Source organism: Pseudophryne corroboree, chromosome 4, assembly GCF_028390025.1.
Source record: "Pseudophryne corroboree isolate aPseCor3 chromosome 4, aPseCor3.hap2, whole genome shotgun sequence".
In the NCBI taxonomy this organism is placed as follows: Eukaryota; Metazoa; Chordata; class Amphibia; order Anura; family Myobatrachidae; genus Pseudophryne; species Pseudophryne corroboree.
This window is the reverse complement of record NC_086447.1, coordinates 20,813,390-20,827,353: the sequence shown is the minus strand read 5'-3', so window position 1 is coordinate 20,827,353 and position 13,964 is coordinate 20,813,390. Positions and strand designations below refer to the sequence as shown.

The 13,964-nt window shown below is 43.6% G+C and overlaps 1 protein-coding gene across 5 annotated transcripts in view; it reads right to left on the bottom strand.

Annotated features, from left to right (window-relative positions):
• AGBL5 (AGBL carboxypeptidase 5) overlaps window positions 1-13,964 on the bottom strand; it is a 99,834-nt gene that overhangs the window by 54,606 nt on the left and 31,264 nt on the right. For 3 of the 5 annotated variants that reach the window (XM_063914933.1, XM_063914931.1, XM_063914932.1), the window contains exons 7-8: window positions 1,722-2,265; window positions 617-786 (exon numbers count right to left, since the gene is read on the bottom strand). In XM_063914933.1, coding sequence (XP_063771003.1) covers window positions 617-786; window positions 1,722-2,265 — 714 coding nt within the window. Of the gene's footprint in view, window positions 1-616; window positions 787-1,721; window positions 2,266-8,421; window positions 8,498-8,583; window positions 8,611-13,964 lie in introns of all 5 variants that reach the window. The other 2 variants (XM_063914934.1, XM_063914935.1) reach the window with 2 other exon arrangements.

Sequence of the window (13,964 nt, the reverse complement as noted above, 5' to 3'; positions counted from 1 at the left end):
CTTTAGATGTGCCCAGTCTCCTGCGGAGCCGCTATTCCCCATGGTCCTTACGGAGTTCCCAGCATCCACTAGGACGTCAGAGAAATTGTGTTTATATGTCATCTTTAGGTTCCATTATGTGGTGAGGAACAAGATCTGCTTCTGTTTGTCCACATATTTTATGATCGGCAGCCACCAGCACTGGTTTTGCCTATTGCATTGACCAGAAATAATTTTGGTTGGTCCTGGACCACCAATCCAAGGCACCCCTGCAAGTGTCCCGAGGCACTCCAGGGTGCCACGGCACACAGTTTGGGAACCACTGGTATAGAGTATAACCCATAGTCACACAGCAGCTGCCGTACAGTACAGAGTATAACCCACAGTCACACAGCAGCGGCTGTACAGTACAGAGTATAATACACAGTCACACAGCAGCGGCTGTACAGTACAGCGTATAATACACAGTCACACAGCAGCGGCTGTACAGTACAGCGTATAATACACAGTCACACAGCAGCGGCTGTACAGTACAGCGTATAATACACAGTCACACAGCAGCGGCTGTACAGTACAGTATATATTCCATACTACGCCACGTCTTCTCATTCATGTGACACTAGCTGCGCCACGTTACCTGTGGATGATCCCTGTGGCTTTGTGTATGGCCACCCGCCCGCTGCCCTCCTTGGACTGGCCATCTCTCTTGTCCTTGGCGTACATGTTCTTCTCTGAGAAGTTGCACCCCATGAAATCGAAGTGGGCGGAGTTGAGGGAGATGAGTTTGGGGTACAGCATGTTCTCCACCTGAGAGGAACACATGGTCAAGAGGAGGAAGCACACTAAAGCATTGCTATAGTACCCAGCAATCCAGCCACAGTGCAAGACGTCTAGACATCTGTGCACACCCCAAGCACAACCAGCTCTAGAGACCAGTCACATGCCCACTGCGTGATCCATACCCTGGAGACTACACCTGTACAATAAGCCCACCAACATGTGCAGCCAAGTTCCACACTGTGCAATCAGAGCAATACCTGCTCATACTTCTCTACCAAGCCTGCAGGTGTCCTCCATCTTATCTACCCAACGTACCCCTTACTGCCTCATTGTCACCTATATCACCCCTACATCATGCAATACATCCAGGCGGAGGACGTGATTCCTGGGTCCATGGAACTGGTCTGAAGGGTGACGATCGGCCGAAGTCTGCTGCGATCTATGGTTACATCTCCTGTAGATCACAAGCGCTGATCACGGTTACATGGACCTGCATATCAGTAGATGGGCAGCCGCCTCGTGGAACCACGCCGAGTGGTGGAAACTGTAGTGCCACATAAAACCTCCCAGTTAGATGCATTGTGCGACACTCAGCACGGCTAACAGCTACTAACACCTAGGCAAAGGGTAATAGTGGCTGGTACTAGCTGCTCCGCAGTACTAATGGAATACACCATGTGTGGTACTAATACCCCGCGGAAATGACCAACTATACAAGCCATGGGGAGACTGGACTGACACCACACAAAGTGGTATCATGCGGGAGATAACTCATTCAATAGCTGACCTATCTCGATAAGGACTTGAGAAGAGTCACCTGTACCCACAGTCATACTAGCCTCTTGGGTCACTTACATACGGACCATTGTCTATCCCTCCCTAACGCCAAAGCGGTGCATGGGAATACAAGGAGTTAGCGGCAGATGGCTGTGGCACAAATACGACAGACAAGTCACCGTCACCTGGTCATTCTCTTCCGTGGAGTAGTTCCCATACATGAAGCAGCCTCTCTTGGAGGCATGGCCGTGCAAGTCCACGTAGAAGGCAATGCCACTTTCCTGAGGGGGTATGGAAGGTGTGGGCTCCACAGCCTGACTGGCGTCCCACCGATTCTCACGCGGTCCGTCGGCTTCCAGGGATCCAGAGACCAGGACCTCCTGTTCCCTGAAGAAGTCCTGGAGCACAGGCAGGATGCTGGCTTTCTGTGGCAGGCCATGAGAGGTGAGGTACGGACCTTCTCTATCCAAACTGTTCAGCAGGTTGTTGGCCTTCTCTATGTCGGACAAGGATTCTTCAGGGGTGTCTTGTGACGGGGAACAATTCGTGGTCTTTGCCCGGAGGGCGGAGGACGACGCGGAGTTCCTCCAGTCAAGATCCAGCGGGCCGATGATGCGGTTATGAACGTGGTGGTAGAGAAGGACGGATTTAGCGCCATAGACCGACGGGTGAAGCTCAAAGTCTGGGTTCAGATACTGTCTGTTTAGGTTGACGCCTCTGGTATCTGTTCTGTAACAGGAGGGAATAATTAGAACATAGGATAAATAGGATTTTAATTACCTACCGGTAAATCCTTTTCTCATAGTCCATAAGGGATATTGGGGAATCTAGTACGATGGGGTATAGATGGGGTCCAAAGGAGCCGGTGCACTTTAAATTTCTTCACTGGGTGTGCTGACTCCTCCCCTCTCCGCACCCCCACAGGCAGTTATAGGTAAAACAGTGCCCGAAGGAGAAAGGACATATATGAGAGAAGGAACATGATAACAATGAACAGGTAACCACATAAAATGAGAACCTGCAGAAAAGTCAACGCACTGAGGCGGGCGCCGTAAATCCAGGTATCCCTTATGGACTACGAGAAAAGGATTTACCGGTAGGTAATTAAAATCCTATTTTCTCTAGCATCCATAAGGGATATTGGGGAATCTAGTACGAAGGGGACGTCCCAAAGCTTCCAGAACGGGCGGGAACGTGCGGAGACTGCTGCAGCACCACCTGCCCAAACTGGGTATCCTCTTTGGCCAGGGTATCAAACTTGTAAATCTTAACAAAAAAAAGTGTTCTTCCCCGACCAGGTAGCAGCTCGGCACAGTTGCAAAGCCGAGACTCCACGGGCAGCCGCCCAGGAAGCGCCCACCGATTTTGTAGAGTGGGCCCTTAGAGACTTAGGAACAGGTAAGGCTGCCGACACATAGGTCTGTTGGATAGTAAGCCTAAGCCAATGAGCAATGGACTGCATTGAAGCAGGGCAACCCTTTTTCTGCGCATCATAGAGCACGAACAAGGAATCCGTTTTTCTGATCTGAGCCGTGCGCTTGACATAGATCTTCAAGGCTCGCACAGCATCCAATGCCTCCGGAGGAGCAGAGGTGTCGGAACTTGACAGAACCACAATAGGTTGATTCAGGTGAAACACAGAGACAACCTTCGGCAGGAACTGCTGCCTAGTCCGGAGCTCTGCTCTGTCCTCGTAAAAAAAGACCAAATTTGGACTTTTACACGAGAAGGCCCCCAATTCTGAGACACGACGAGCAGAAGCCAGGGCCAGTAACATCACCGTTTTCCACGTGAGCTACTTGTCTGCGCCCGTCCTCAGAGGTTCAAACCAGGAAGACTGTAGAAATTCCAACACCACATTCAAATCCCAGGGTACCGTAGGCGGCACAAAAGGAGGTTGTATGTGGAGTACCCCTTGCAAGAAGGTCTGAATTTCTGGCAATAGTGACAATTTCTTCTGAAAGAAAATGGAGAGGGCTGTAATCTGGACCTTAACGGCACCCAGACGTAAGCCTTTATCCACACCAGCCTGCAGAAAACGTAAGAAACGACCCAAGTGGAACTCTGTAGGTGGATACGTGCGTTGATCTCACCAGGAGACATATCTTCTCCAGATATGATGATAGTGTTTTGACGTCACCGGTTTCCTGGCCTGAACCATGGTAGCAAAAACCTTTTTGGAAAGGCCCTTGTGAGCTAGGATGTTCCGCTCAACCTCCATGCCGTCAAACGAAGTCGCCGTAAATCCAGGTAGACAAACGGTCCTTGTTGAAGAAGATCTCTTTGTAGTAGTAGAGGCCAAGGGTCTTCGACGGACATGTCCAGAAAATACGTGTACCACGCCCTCCGAGGCCAAACCGGGGCAATCAGAATTGCCCGGACTCATTGATTTCTGATTCGCTTGAGCACCCTTGGCAGCAACGGAATCAGAGGAAATAGGTAGACCAGCCAGTAAGGCCAAGGCGACGTCAGTGCATCCACAGCCCTCACTTGAGGGTCCCTGGTTCGTGAGCAATTCCAGTGAATACCCTCGGAGCTGTGGACAGGCCGAAGGGTAGGGCCTTGAACTGGTAGTGATCGTCCAGCAGGGCAAACCTCAGGTACGCTTGAGGAGGTGGCCAAATCGGAATATGAAGGTAGGCATCCTTGATATCCAAGGAAACCATGAATTCCTGTTCCTCCAGGCCTGCAATCACTACTCACTAGGATTCCATTTTGAACTTGAAAACATTCAGGTAAGAGTTCAAGGACTTGAGATTCAAAATGGGTCTTACCGAACCGTCCGGTTTCGGTACCTCAAACAGGTTGGAGTAATAACCGTTGCCGCGTTGTGATATAGGTACTGGAACAATGACGAGGGACTGGACCAACTTTAGGATGGCCTGTTGTAACTTAACCTGCATATCCTCCAAAGCTGGTAAGCTTGATTTGAGAAATCGTTGGGGAGGAGCAGCGTCGAACTCCAGCTTGTAGCCTTGAGAAATGAGATCCCTGACCCAGGTATCCTGGCAGGAAGCCTCCCAGATGCGGCTGAAGTGACGCAGTCATGCTCCCACCTAGAGATCCCCTCGGGGTGGGATGGCACAGTCATGCTGAGGACTTAGTGGAAACAGAACTGGTGGTCTGTTCCTGAGAGCCGGTGCTTGCAGGAACAGCTTGCTCTGTGTAAGGGCTTGTATTTTTTAAGTGCTGCTTGGATTTGTACGTGTGAGTTGTAAACAGCAAAAAGGAGCTGGAAGCCGAGTGAAAAGGAGGTGCAGTGAGCTGGAACAACTGCAACTGCTAAGTGGAGTATAGGTGCCGCAGGAGAGAGTACTACGGCTGCATAAAAGTGAAGGACCAAGAACCGCACAAAGATAGATAAGTATAAGCCAGCTTAATTATTGTATAAGTGAGATTGCCTGTCATCTACTTTTTATTTTTGCTGCTTTTTCTTTGAGAGTAACAGGGAGTTAGACCTTACAAACAATATGGGAGGGGCTGTGATTGGGGACCTCACTCAGTGCATGTCGTGCAAGATGTATGCACACCTGGAGCTACCGGCCCAGTGTGATTACATCTGCACGAGGTGTGTGCGAACGGTTGCCCTGGAAGCCCAAGTAACTGATCTAGAGCAAACCGTTACGCGACTGAGGGAGATTCACAATCTCGAGCGTAGTTTAGACAGAACGGTGGAGGAGTTGCGGGAGGGGTCACTGGTAGAAGAGGATGATGATCAGGTAGCCAGTTGGGTCACAGTTAGAAGGAAGAAAAAGAGGGACATCTCCGAACTATCAAACCCGAACAAATTTGCCCGATTGGACGAGGAATCGGAGGATGATAGTGAAGAAATGACGGTGCCGGAGGAGACTGCTCTCTCTAGCATCCAGAGGAGCGGTCCCTCTGGCGCGGTTGGGATAAAAGATAGTGAGGTACCTATTCAGATGGTGGTGGTAGGGGATTCTATCATCAGGAAGGCAGATAGGGCAATCTGCTACCGGGACAGTGATCGCCGTACAGTCTGTTGTCTCCCGGGTGCTCGGGTACGGCACATCGCGGACCGGGTAGATAGATTGTTGGGAGGGGCTGGGAAAGACCCGGCGGTCTTGGTGCACGTTGGCACCAATGACAAAGTTAGCGGAAGGTGGGATGTCCTTAAGAAAGACTATAGGGACTTAGGAAAGAAACTGAAGGCAAGGACATCTAAGGTAATATTCTCGGAATTATTACCCGTGCCACGCGCTAGTCCAGGGAGGCAGAGGGAGATTAGGGAGGTAAATGTGTGGCTTAGGGATTGGTGCAGGAAAGAGGGGTTTGTGTTCCTGGAACACTGGGCGGACTTCTCAGTCAGGCGCCATCTCTTTTGTCGTGACGGATTGCACCTGACTGAGGAGGGGGCAGCGGTGCTGGGGGGAAGGATGGTTAGAAGGTTGGAGGAGATTTTAAACTAGGAGCCTGGGGGGAGGGTTTAGCTAGAAACTATGGGTCAAGCAGTGAGAATAGTGGGGATGGCGGTAGTAAACGAAATGGGGGAGAAGTTGGGGGGAGGGTAAGAGCAGGTGGTAAGGTTACTAACATGGGTACTAAGAGAGATTTTACCAAAGCACTAACCAATGACTATTACAGGTCATCATTGCTACATACGGTGAAAAATGTCCCTAACGCAAGGGAAAATACTTATCTTAGTTGTATGTATGTAAACGCTAGAAGCATTACTGGTAAAAAGGGCGAACTAGAAATACTTGCAGCAAGCAAACAGTATGATATTATAGGCATTACTGAAACTTGGTGGGACGAATCTCATGATTGGACAATCAATCTAGAGGGCTATACACTGTTTAGGAGAGACAGACTAAATAAAAAGGGTGGAGGGGTGTGTCTTTACGTAAAGCCGTTTTTAAAACCTGATATCAGAAAGATATTCAGGAGGGGACTGTAGACACTGTCGAGACATTATGGGTAGAAATTGCATGCAGGGAAAAAGGAATAAAAAAGTTAGTATTGGGTGTATGCTATAGGCCGCCTGGTATCAACGTATTTGATGAGGAATTGTTACTAAAGCAAATTGAAAGAGCAGCAGGAGTAGGAGACATAGTAGTGATGGGAGATTTTAACTATCCAGAGATAAACTGGAAAAACGATTCATGTGATCTTAGACCTGGTATTAACAAACACTGGGGATTTGGTATCAGGTATTATAGTAGGGGAACCCATAGGAAACAGCGACCACAATATGGTCACATTCAATATCAGTTTCTACAAACAGCCCTATACTGGCTCAACTAGGACTCTAAACTTTAGCAAGGCAAATTTTGAAAAGATGAGGGTATTTTTCAGGGATATTGAATGGGAAGGTTTGTTTTTAGGAAAAAATACTACGGAGAAATGGGAGGTACTAAAATTCCTGCTAGCTAAAAATACACTCAAATTTATTCCTATAAGCAGCAAAAAAAGGAATAAAAATCATAAACCGATGTGGCATAACAAAAAGATTAAGGAACTTATGGGCAAGAAAAGGCGAGCATTTAAAAAATACAAATCTGACGGGGAAGCAGAGTCATTTCAGCACTATAAGGAATGTAACAAAATTTGCAAAAAGGAAATAAAAGCGGCTAAAGTAGAAACTGAAAAACTAGTAGCAAAGGAAAGCAAAGCGAATCCCAAAAAATTATTTAAATACATTAATAGCAAGAGATTAAAGAAGGAGAGTATAGACCCTTTAAAAGACAAGTTGGGAGTCTTAAGCAAAAATGATAATGACATAGCGGACACACTAAATTAGTTTTTTTCAACAGTATTCACTAGAGAGGACCCAATTCAGGGACTGACACACAATCTCAATAATGAGAATATCCCACTGATAGGTACTTATTTAAGCGAGGAAGTAGTCTGTGACCGATTAAAACATTTAAAGATTAATAAATCACCAGGGCCCGATGGTATTATAGCGGAAGTAGTGCCTATATTCAAAAAGGGAAGTAAAGCTGAACCAGGTAATTATAGACCAGTTAGTCTTACATCTATAGTGGGGAAAGTATTGGAAGGTATTCTAAGAGATAGTATTCAGAAGTTCCTTGAAGTCAATAAGGTCATTAAAAGGAATCAACATGGGTTTAATGAAGGACAGATCCTGTCAAACCAACTTACTTGGCTTTTATGAAAACAGAATATAAACAACTATGTTCACACACAGATAACAAGGACGGCCAAATGCTGCCGCTCCTTGGTAGTCTGTGGGTGAACAATGATCCGGGCGCACCAACAATTATAAAATTATTTAAAGAGAGATATTTATCTCTATACTGATTACCTCTTAATATATTCAAGCTGCTCCCACTTTATAGCTAGAAGTAAACTATATGTGTATACCAGATATATATTTTTTTTTAAGAGAGAGCGCTAAAAAACCTGCAGATATTCTCTTATACCAGCATATACATATATACAAAAGTGCATAGCATTTTCTAAAAACAGTTTATTGCACATAAAAAGAGCTAAATATTTTATTATTTTAACAACTTAATTAGTTAATTGGATTTCCACATACATGAAAACACCCTGAGAGCTACCAATTATAATGCTTTATGTGTATCTATTAAGGCAATCCTTAATGTCCAGCTCCATAAGATATTTAGGTTTCCACTCTTTATATTTCCACTAATGTGGCTATGTTTGATGGTGTCCAACAACGTTATTAAATAAGCCACTTAATTAGAAGGAGTGTTCCTTTGTGTCTAGAAGCCGCAAATAAGTAACTCTGTAGCATTAAAAAGTCCAAGTCCAGTTTCTAATGTTACCTATGGGCTGCTTGTAACTATTCAGCAGTAACTGATGCTGTATTCCTATAGATCACAGTATAGAGCATTATCTTGCCAGGGATTAAATCGGTGCAGTTGTATAGCTCACCTTCCCGTCACCAAGGATGTTTGTGCTCCGGAGAAAAGCAGTGCCCGACTGCGGCTGCACGCCGCTGGATGTTCCGCTGTAGGTAGAGAGTAAGGGGTTTAGAAAACAATCAGAATTTTATCCAATGCAGTATAAAAGTGGAATGATAGAGACATTCTACACCTTGACTTTGGATGGTTTGAGAGAGATCTGTGAAAAGAAAAAGAAATATAAAGATAATCTACATAAAAATGAGAGGAAAGCCCTAAAAAAATCTTATGAAAGAGGATACTATTATTATCAAAAATGCAGACAAAGGAGGGGGGACAGTTGTGCAGGATAAAGTAGATTATGAAAAAGAGGCATATAGGCAGCTTGAAAATAAACAATTCTACTCTAAACTATCATTTAATCCAACCTCCAGGTTTATCTGTGATTATAGGAAACTGCTGGATGAAGCATTGGATAATGAGGCGGTATCCAGACAGGAATTTCATTATTTATTTGAAGCACACCCCATAATACCCACTTATTATCATTTGCCCAAAATACACAAGTCCCTCACTTCACCTCCCGGTTGTCCCATTATTTCTGGTATAGGGTCCCTCACCACAAATTTATCATCATTTATAGATTCTTTTTTACAGCCCCATGTGGTCTCACTCAGATCATATATTAGAGACTCTATGCACTTTTTGGAATTAGTGTCCAATGTGACGTGGCAGGAAAATTATATTTTTATCACATGTGACGTGGAGTCGCTCTACACAAATATCCCGCATAAGGAAGGAGTTGAAGCCGTAGAAAGCTTCCTTCTTTCCGATGATCTAAGTGAGGCCAGACGTAATTTGTTTTGGATGATATCACTTTCACTTTGACTCACAATTATTTTATGTTTAATGCACAATTTTATTTACAGACACATGGTACTGCCATGGGCACCAAGTTCGCCCCTAGTTTTGCCAACTTATATATGGGCAAATTTGAGAACACACTTATCGGGTCAGATGGCATTGGGGCGGGCTTGGTGCTCTATGGCAGATACATAGACGACATGTTTTTTATTTGGGAAGGGGACACTAGTTCAGCGAAGGAATGTGTAGACTATTTGAACCAAAATCAATTTGGGTTAAAACTCACTAGCACTATTCACAATACTAGGACTTCCTTTCTGGACATCGCCCTAGAAGTAAAGACTGGTAGTATAACTACTTACACGTTCAAGAAGGAGGTGGATTGTAATAAGTTTTTACATTATTCAAGCTGCCATTATTTGCCATGGCTTAAAAATGTACCGAGGAGCCAGTATATGAGACACAGACGGAATTGTACAGATATTGTGGAATATGATCGACAAGCCTGTGATCTTACTCTTGCACTTCTAGAGCAAGATTACCCTGAGAAAATCTTGAAAGAAGCAAGAGAACAAGCTAGAAAGAAAGACTGAAAGACATTACTTACCACTAAGAAAAGTAGTCGTATCCCCCCCAAGGAAAATACCCAACTGAAATTTATAACTAAATACAACTCTAGCTCAAGGGAAATCAAGCATTTGTTAAATAAGAATATGTTCGTCTTGAAGGCAGACAAACTGTTGGCTCCTCTATTAGAGGTGGAACCACAGATTGTTTTTAAAAAGGCTAGAAATCTACAGAGTCATCTAACCCCTTAGTCACTATGTGAGTTTTCCCTCGGCTATGAAAACCGAGAAGACATGGCTTGATAAGTTTCCCTTGAAACAAGGCTGTTTTAGGTGTGGTCGTTCAAAGTGCATGACATGTAAACATGTAATACATAATCGTACTCATTTTCGTTCTACTACTTATAATACAGGTTGAGTATCCCTTATCCAAAATGCTTGGGACCAGAGGTATTTTGGATATCGGATTTTTCCGTATTTTGGAATAATTGCATACCATAATGAGATATCATGGCGATGGGACCTAAATCTAAGCACAGAATGCATTTATGTTCCATATACACCTTATACACACAGCCTGAAGGACATTATAGCCAGTATTTTTCAGAAATTTGTGCTTTAAACAATGTGTGTGTACATACACACAATTCATTTATGTTTCACATACACCTTATACACACAGCCTGAAGGTCATTTAATACAATATTTTTTATAACATTGTGTATTAAACAAAGTTTGTGTACATTGACCCATCAAAAAACAAATGTTTCACTATCTCACTCTCACTCAAAAAAGTCCGTAATTCGGAATATTCCGTATTTCGGAATATTTGGATATGGGATACTCAACCTGTACAGAGTTTGAGATTTAGGGTCATATTGACTGTAACTCAACATATGTTATCTATTTAATTACCTGTATATGTGGGGTTCAATATGTGGGACGAACCACCAGAAAACTTAACACTAGGTTCTTAGAACATAGGCGAAATATAATGAAGGGGATAAGTACACATAGCCTGTCAGCGCATATCAAGAACAAGCATGACGGTAGCCTAGATGGCATAACAGTACAGGGGATTGAATACATACCCATTACAGCTAGGGGAGGCAATAGATTAAGTAAAAGAGAAGCGTTTTGGATTTTCTCGTTGGGGTCTCTCTTTCCTTTGGGTCTTAACGATAATATAGAAATGAACAATATATGAATAGGTATTAAAACATATTCTATCATGCTGTAATATATTCTGGTGGTCTTTCTAGTATGGTTGTCCTTGGGTTGGATATGATAAGGAGGGTAGCTATATAGTGAGATGTGGGCACTGCGTCCTTTGGAGTGGGGCTGTGTATGTCGTGGTTTTTGACTGCTAAGAGGAATCTCTATACATATTTATAATGACGCTGGATATATACAGCTAAGGGTCAAGAAAATCAGGGATAGTGATTGTCCATTGGAGCCTTGTACGAGTGATATTATTGCATTAATCCTGGTTGTTTAAAATTAGGAGGATTGTTAGTTCCAACTCTTGCATAAATCATGTGAGGATTATTAAGTTAGAGGCACTATAGAGGGGGTGGGATAGTAAGAGGCAGTGATATGATACTTGGCTAAGGGGGAATATGAAGTGTAACATAGTATGCTAATATGAGGACGACAGATGAGGTGAGAAATGGCAGTGGGAATATGTGAAATATAATAAATAAGAAATATACGTTTATAAATTTAAATAATAGATTAAAACTAGATGCATTTGAAAAAATTTGGATTGTGGTTGGGAGTGGGTCTTGAACCCGGGGTTGGAAGCTATCTGGGGCTGCTGGGCAGAGTCTCTAACCACTCGGCTATAATAGCCATTTATGACAAGGAATGTCTCACTGCCATTTGTTTCACATGTCACCCTCTATTTGCTCTCTCCAGACCTACGTGTTGCCAGCTTTTTTAAAGTCTCTTTTATTATGATTCTTTGTTTATTATGTATATCTATTAAATCTTTAAGTTATATTTAAATTATAATATGTGGAGACATATATAAGGGACACAGTTCCCATAGTATATTGTTATACTGAAGATTATCCTAGATTTAAGATTAACGAATACCTGCAGTACACCTGTATGTTATAATGAGTGTCAGCATATGATTGGAGGAGATTGTGTTTAAATATCAGGATGTTATCAACTGGTGTATACCTTCTGATGAAACCGTTCTAATGCCATAACGGAGAAACGCGTTAAGGACACCTATACCCTACTTGGGGACACCCTTTATTTGAGACTGCTACATCCATAAGCCGGTTAGAGCATCTCCAACTTTTATCTTGGTGAGGAATCTTTAAACAAAGCACCAACGAAGCAGAGTCGAGCGGCGTGCAGCCGCAGCCAGGTGCCGCTCCCTCACCCTCTAATGAGAAGATCCGAGGCCAGAGTGTAAAGCCCTCTCCACTCCGGGAATAAGCGACTCCCGATAGCGGAACATCCAGCGGCGTGCAGCCGCAGTCGGGCACTGCTTGTCTCCGGAGCACAAACATCCTTGGTGACGGGAAGGCGAGCTATACAACTGCACCGATTTAATCCCTGGCAAGATAATGCTCTATACTGTGATCTATAGGAATACAGCATCAGTTACTGCTGAATAGTTACAAGCAGCCCATAGGTAACATTAGAAACTGGACTTGGACTTTTTAATGCTACAGAGTTACTTATTTGCGGCTTCTAGACACAAAGGAACACTCCTTCTAATTAAGTGGCTTATTTAATAACGTTGTTGGACACCATCAAACATAGCCACATTAGTGGAAATATAAAGAGTGGAAACCTAAATATCTTATGGAGCTGGACATTAAGGATTGCCTTAATAGATACACATAAAGCATTATAATTGGTAGCTCTCAGGGTGTTTTCATGTATGTGGAAATCCAATTAACTAATTAAGTTGTTAAAGTAATAAAATATTTAGCTCTTTTTATGTGCAATAAACTGTTTTTAGAAAATGCTATGCACTTTTGTATATATGTATATGCTGGTATAAGAGAATATCTGCAGGTTTTTTAGCGCTCTCTCTTCAAAAAAATATATATCTTTTATGAAACAGTAAGCGCAAACCTAGATTAGGGTAAAGACGTGGATGTAATCTTTTAAGACTTTGCCAAAGCGTTCGATACTGTACCACACATGAGACTTATCTACAAGCTACAAGAATCAGGGCTAGGAAGCACAATATGCACTTGGGTCAAAAACTGGTTAGATAATAGGGAGCAGCGCGTTGTGGTTAATGGATCTTTTTCAACTTGGACTGAAGTGCTAAGTGGTGTGCCGCAAGGCTCAGTATTAGGACCGCTATTGTTCAATATTTTCATTAACGACCTAAAAGAAGGTCTAGAGAGCATGGTGTCAATTTTTGCAGATGATACCAAATTGTGTAAGGCTATATATACAGAGGAGGATGCAGAGTCTCTTCAGAACGACTTAGTTAAATTAGAAGCATGGGCAGCCAAATGGAGAATGCGCTTCAACACAGACAAGTGTAAGGTAATGCACTGTGGTAACAAGAACAAAAATTACACCTACCTACTAAATGGGGTAAAATTAGGGGATTCTGTACTGGAAAAGGACTTAGGTGTCCTCATAGATAGCAAACTAAGCAGTAGTACCCAAAGTAGGACTGCAGCAAAGAAGGCTAATAAGATATTAGCATGCATAAAACGGGGTATTGATGCTAGGGACGAGAGTATTATACTCCCGTTATATAAATCACTAGTGAGGCCACACCTTGAATACTGTGTACAATTCTGGGCACCGTACTACAAAAAGGATATCCTGGAGCTAGAATAGGTTCAGAGGAGGCCGACCAAACTAATTAAGGGTATGGAGACGATGGAATACAAGGAAAGGCTTGAAAGACTAGGCATGTTTACATTGGAAAAGCGGAGACTAAGAGGGGATATGATCAACATCTACAAATATATAAGGGGACAATACACAGAGCTTGCGCGGGACCTGTTTTTGGTTAGATCAACACAGAGGACTCGTGGACACTCGCTCAGGTTAGAGGAGAGGAGATTCCGCACAATACGGCGTAAAGGCTTTTTCACGGTAAGGACAATACGTGTTTGGAATTCCCTGCCCGAGGGAGTTGTAATGGCGGAAT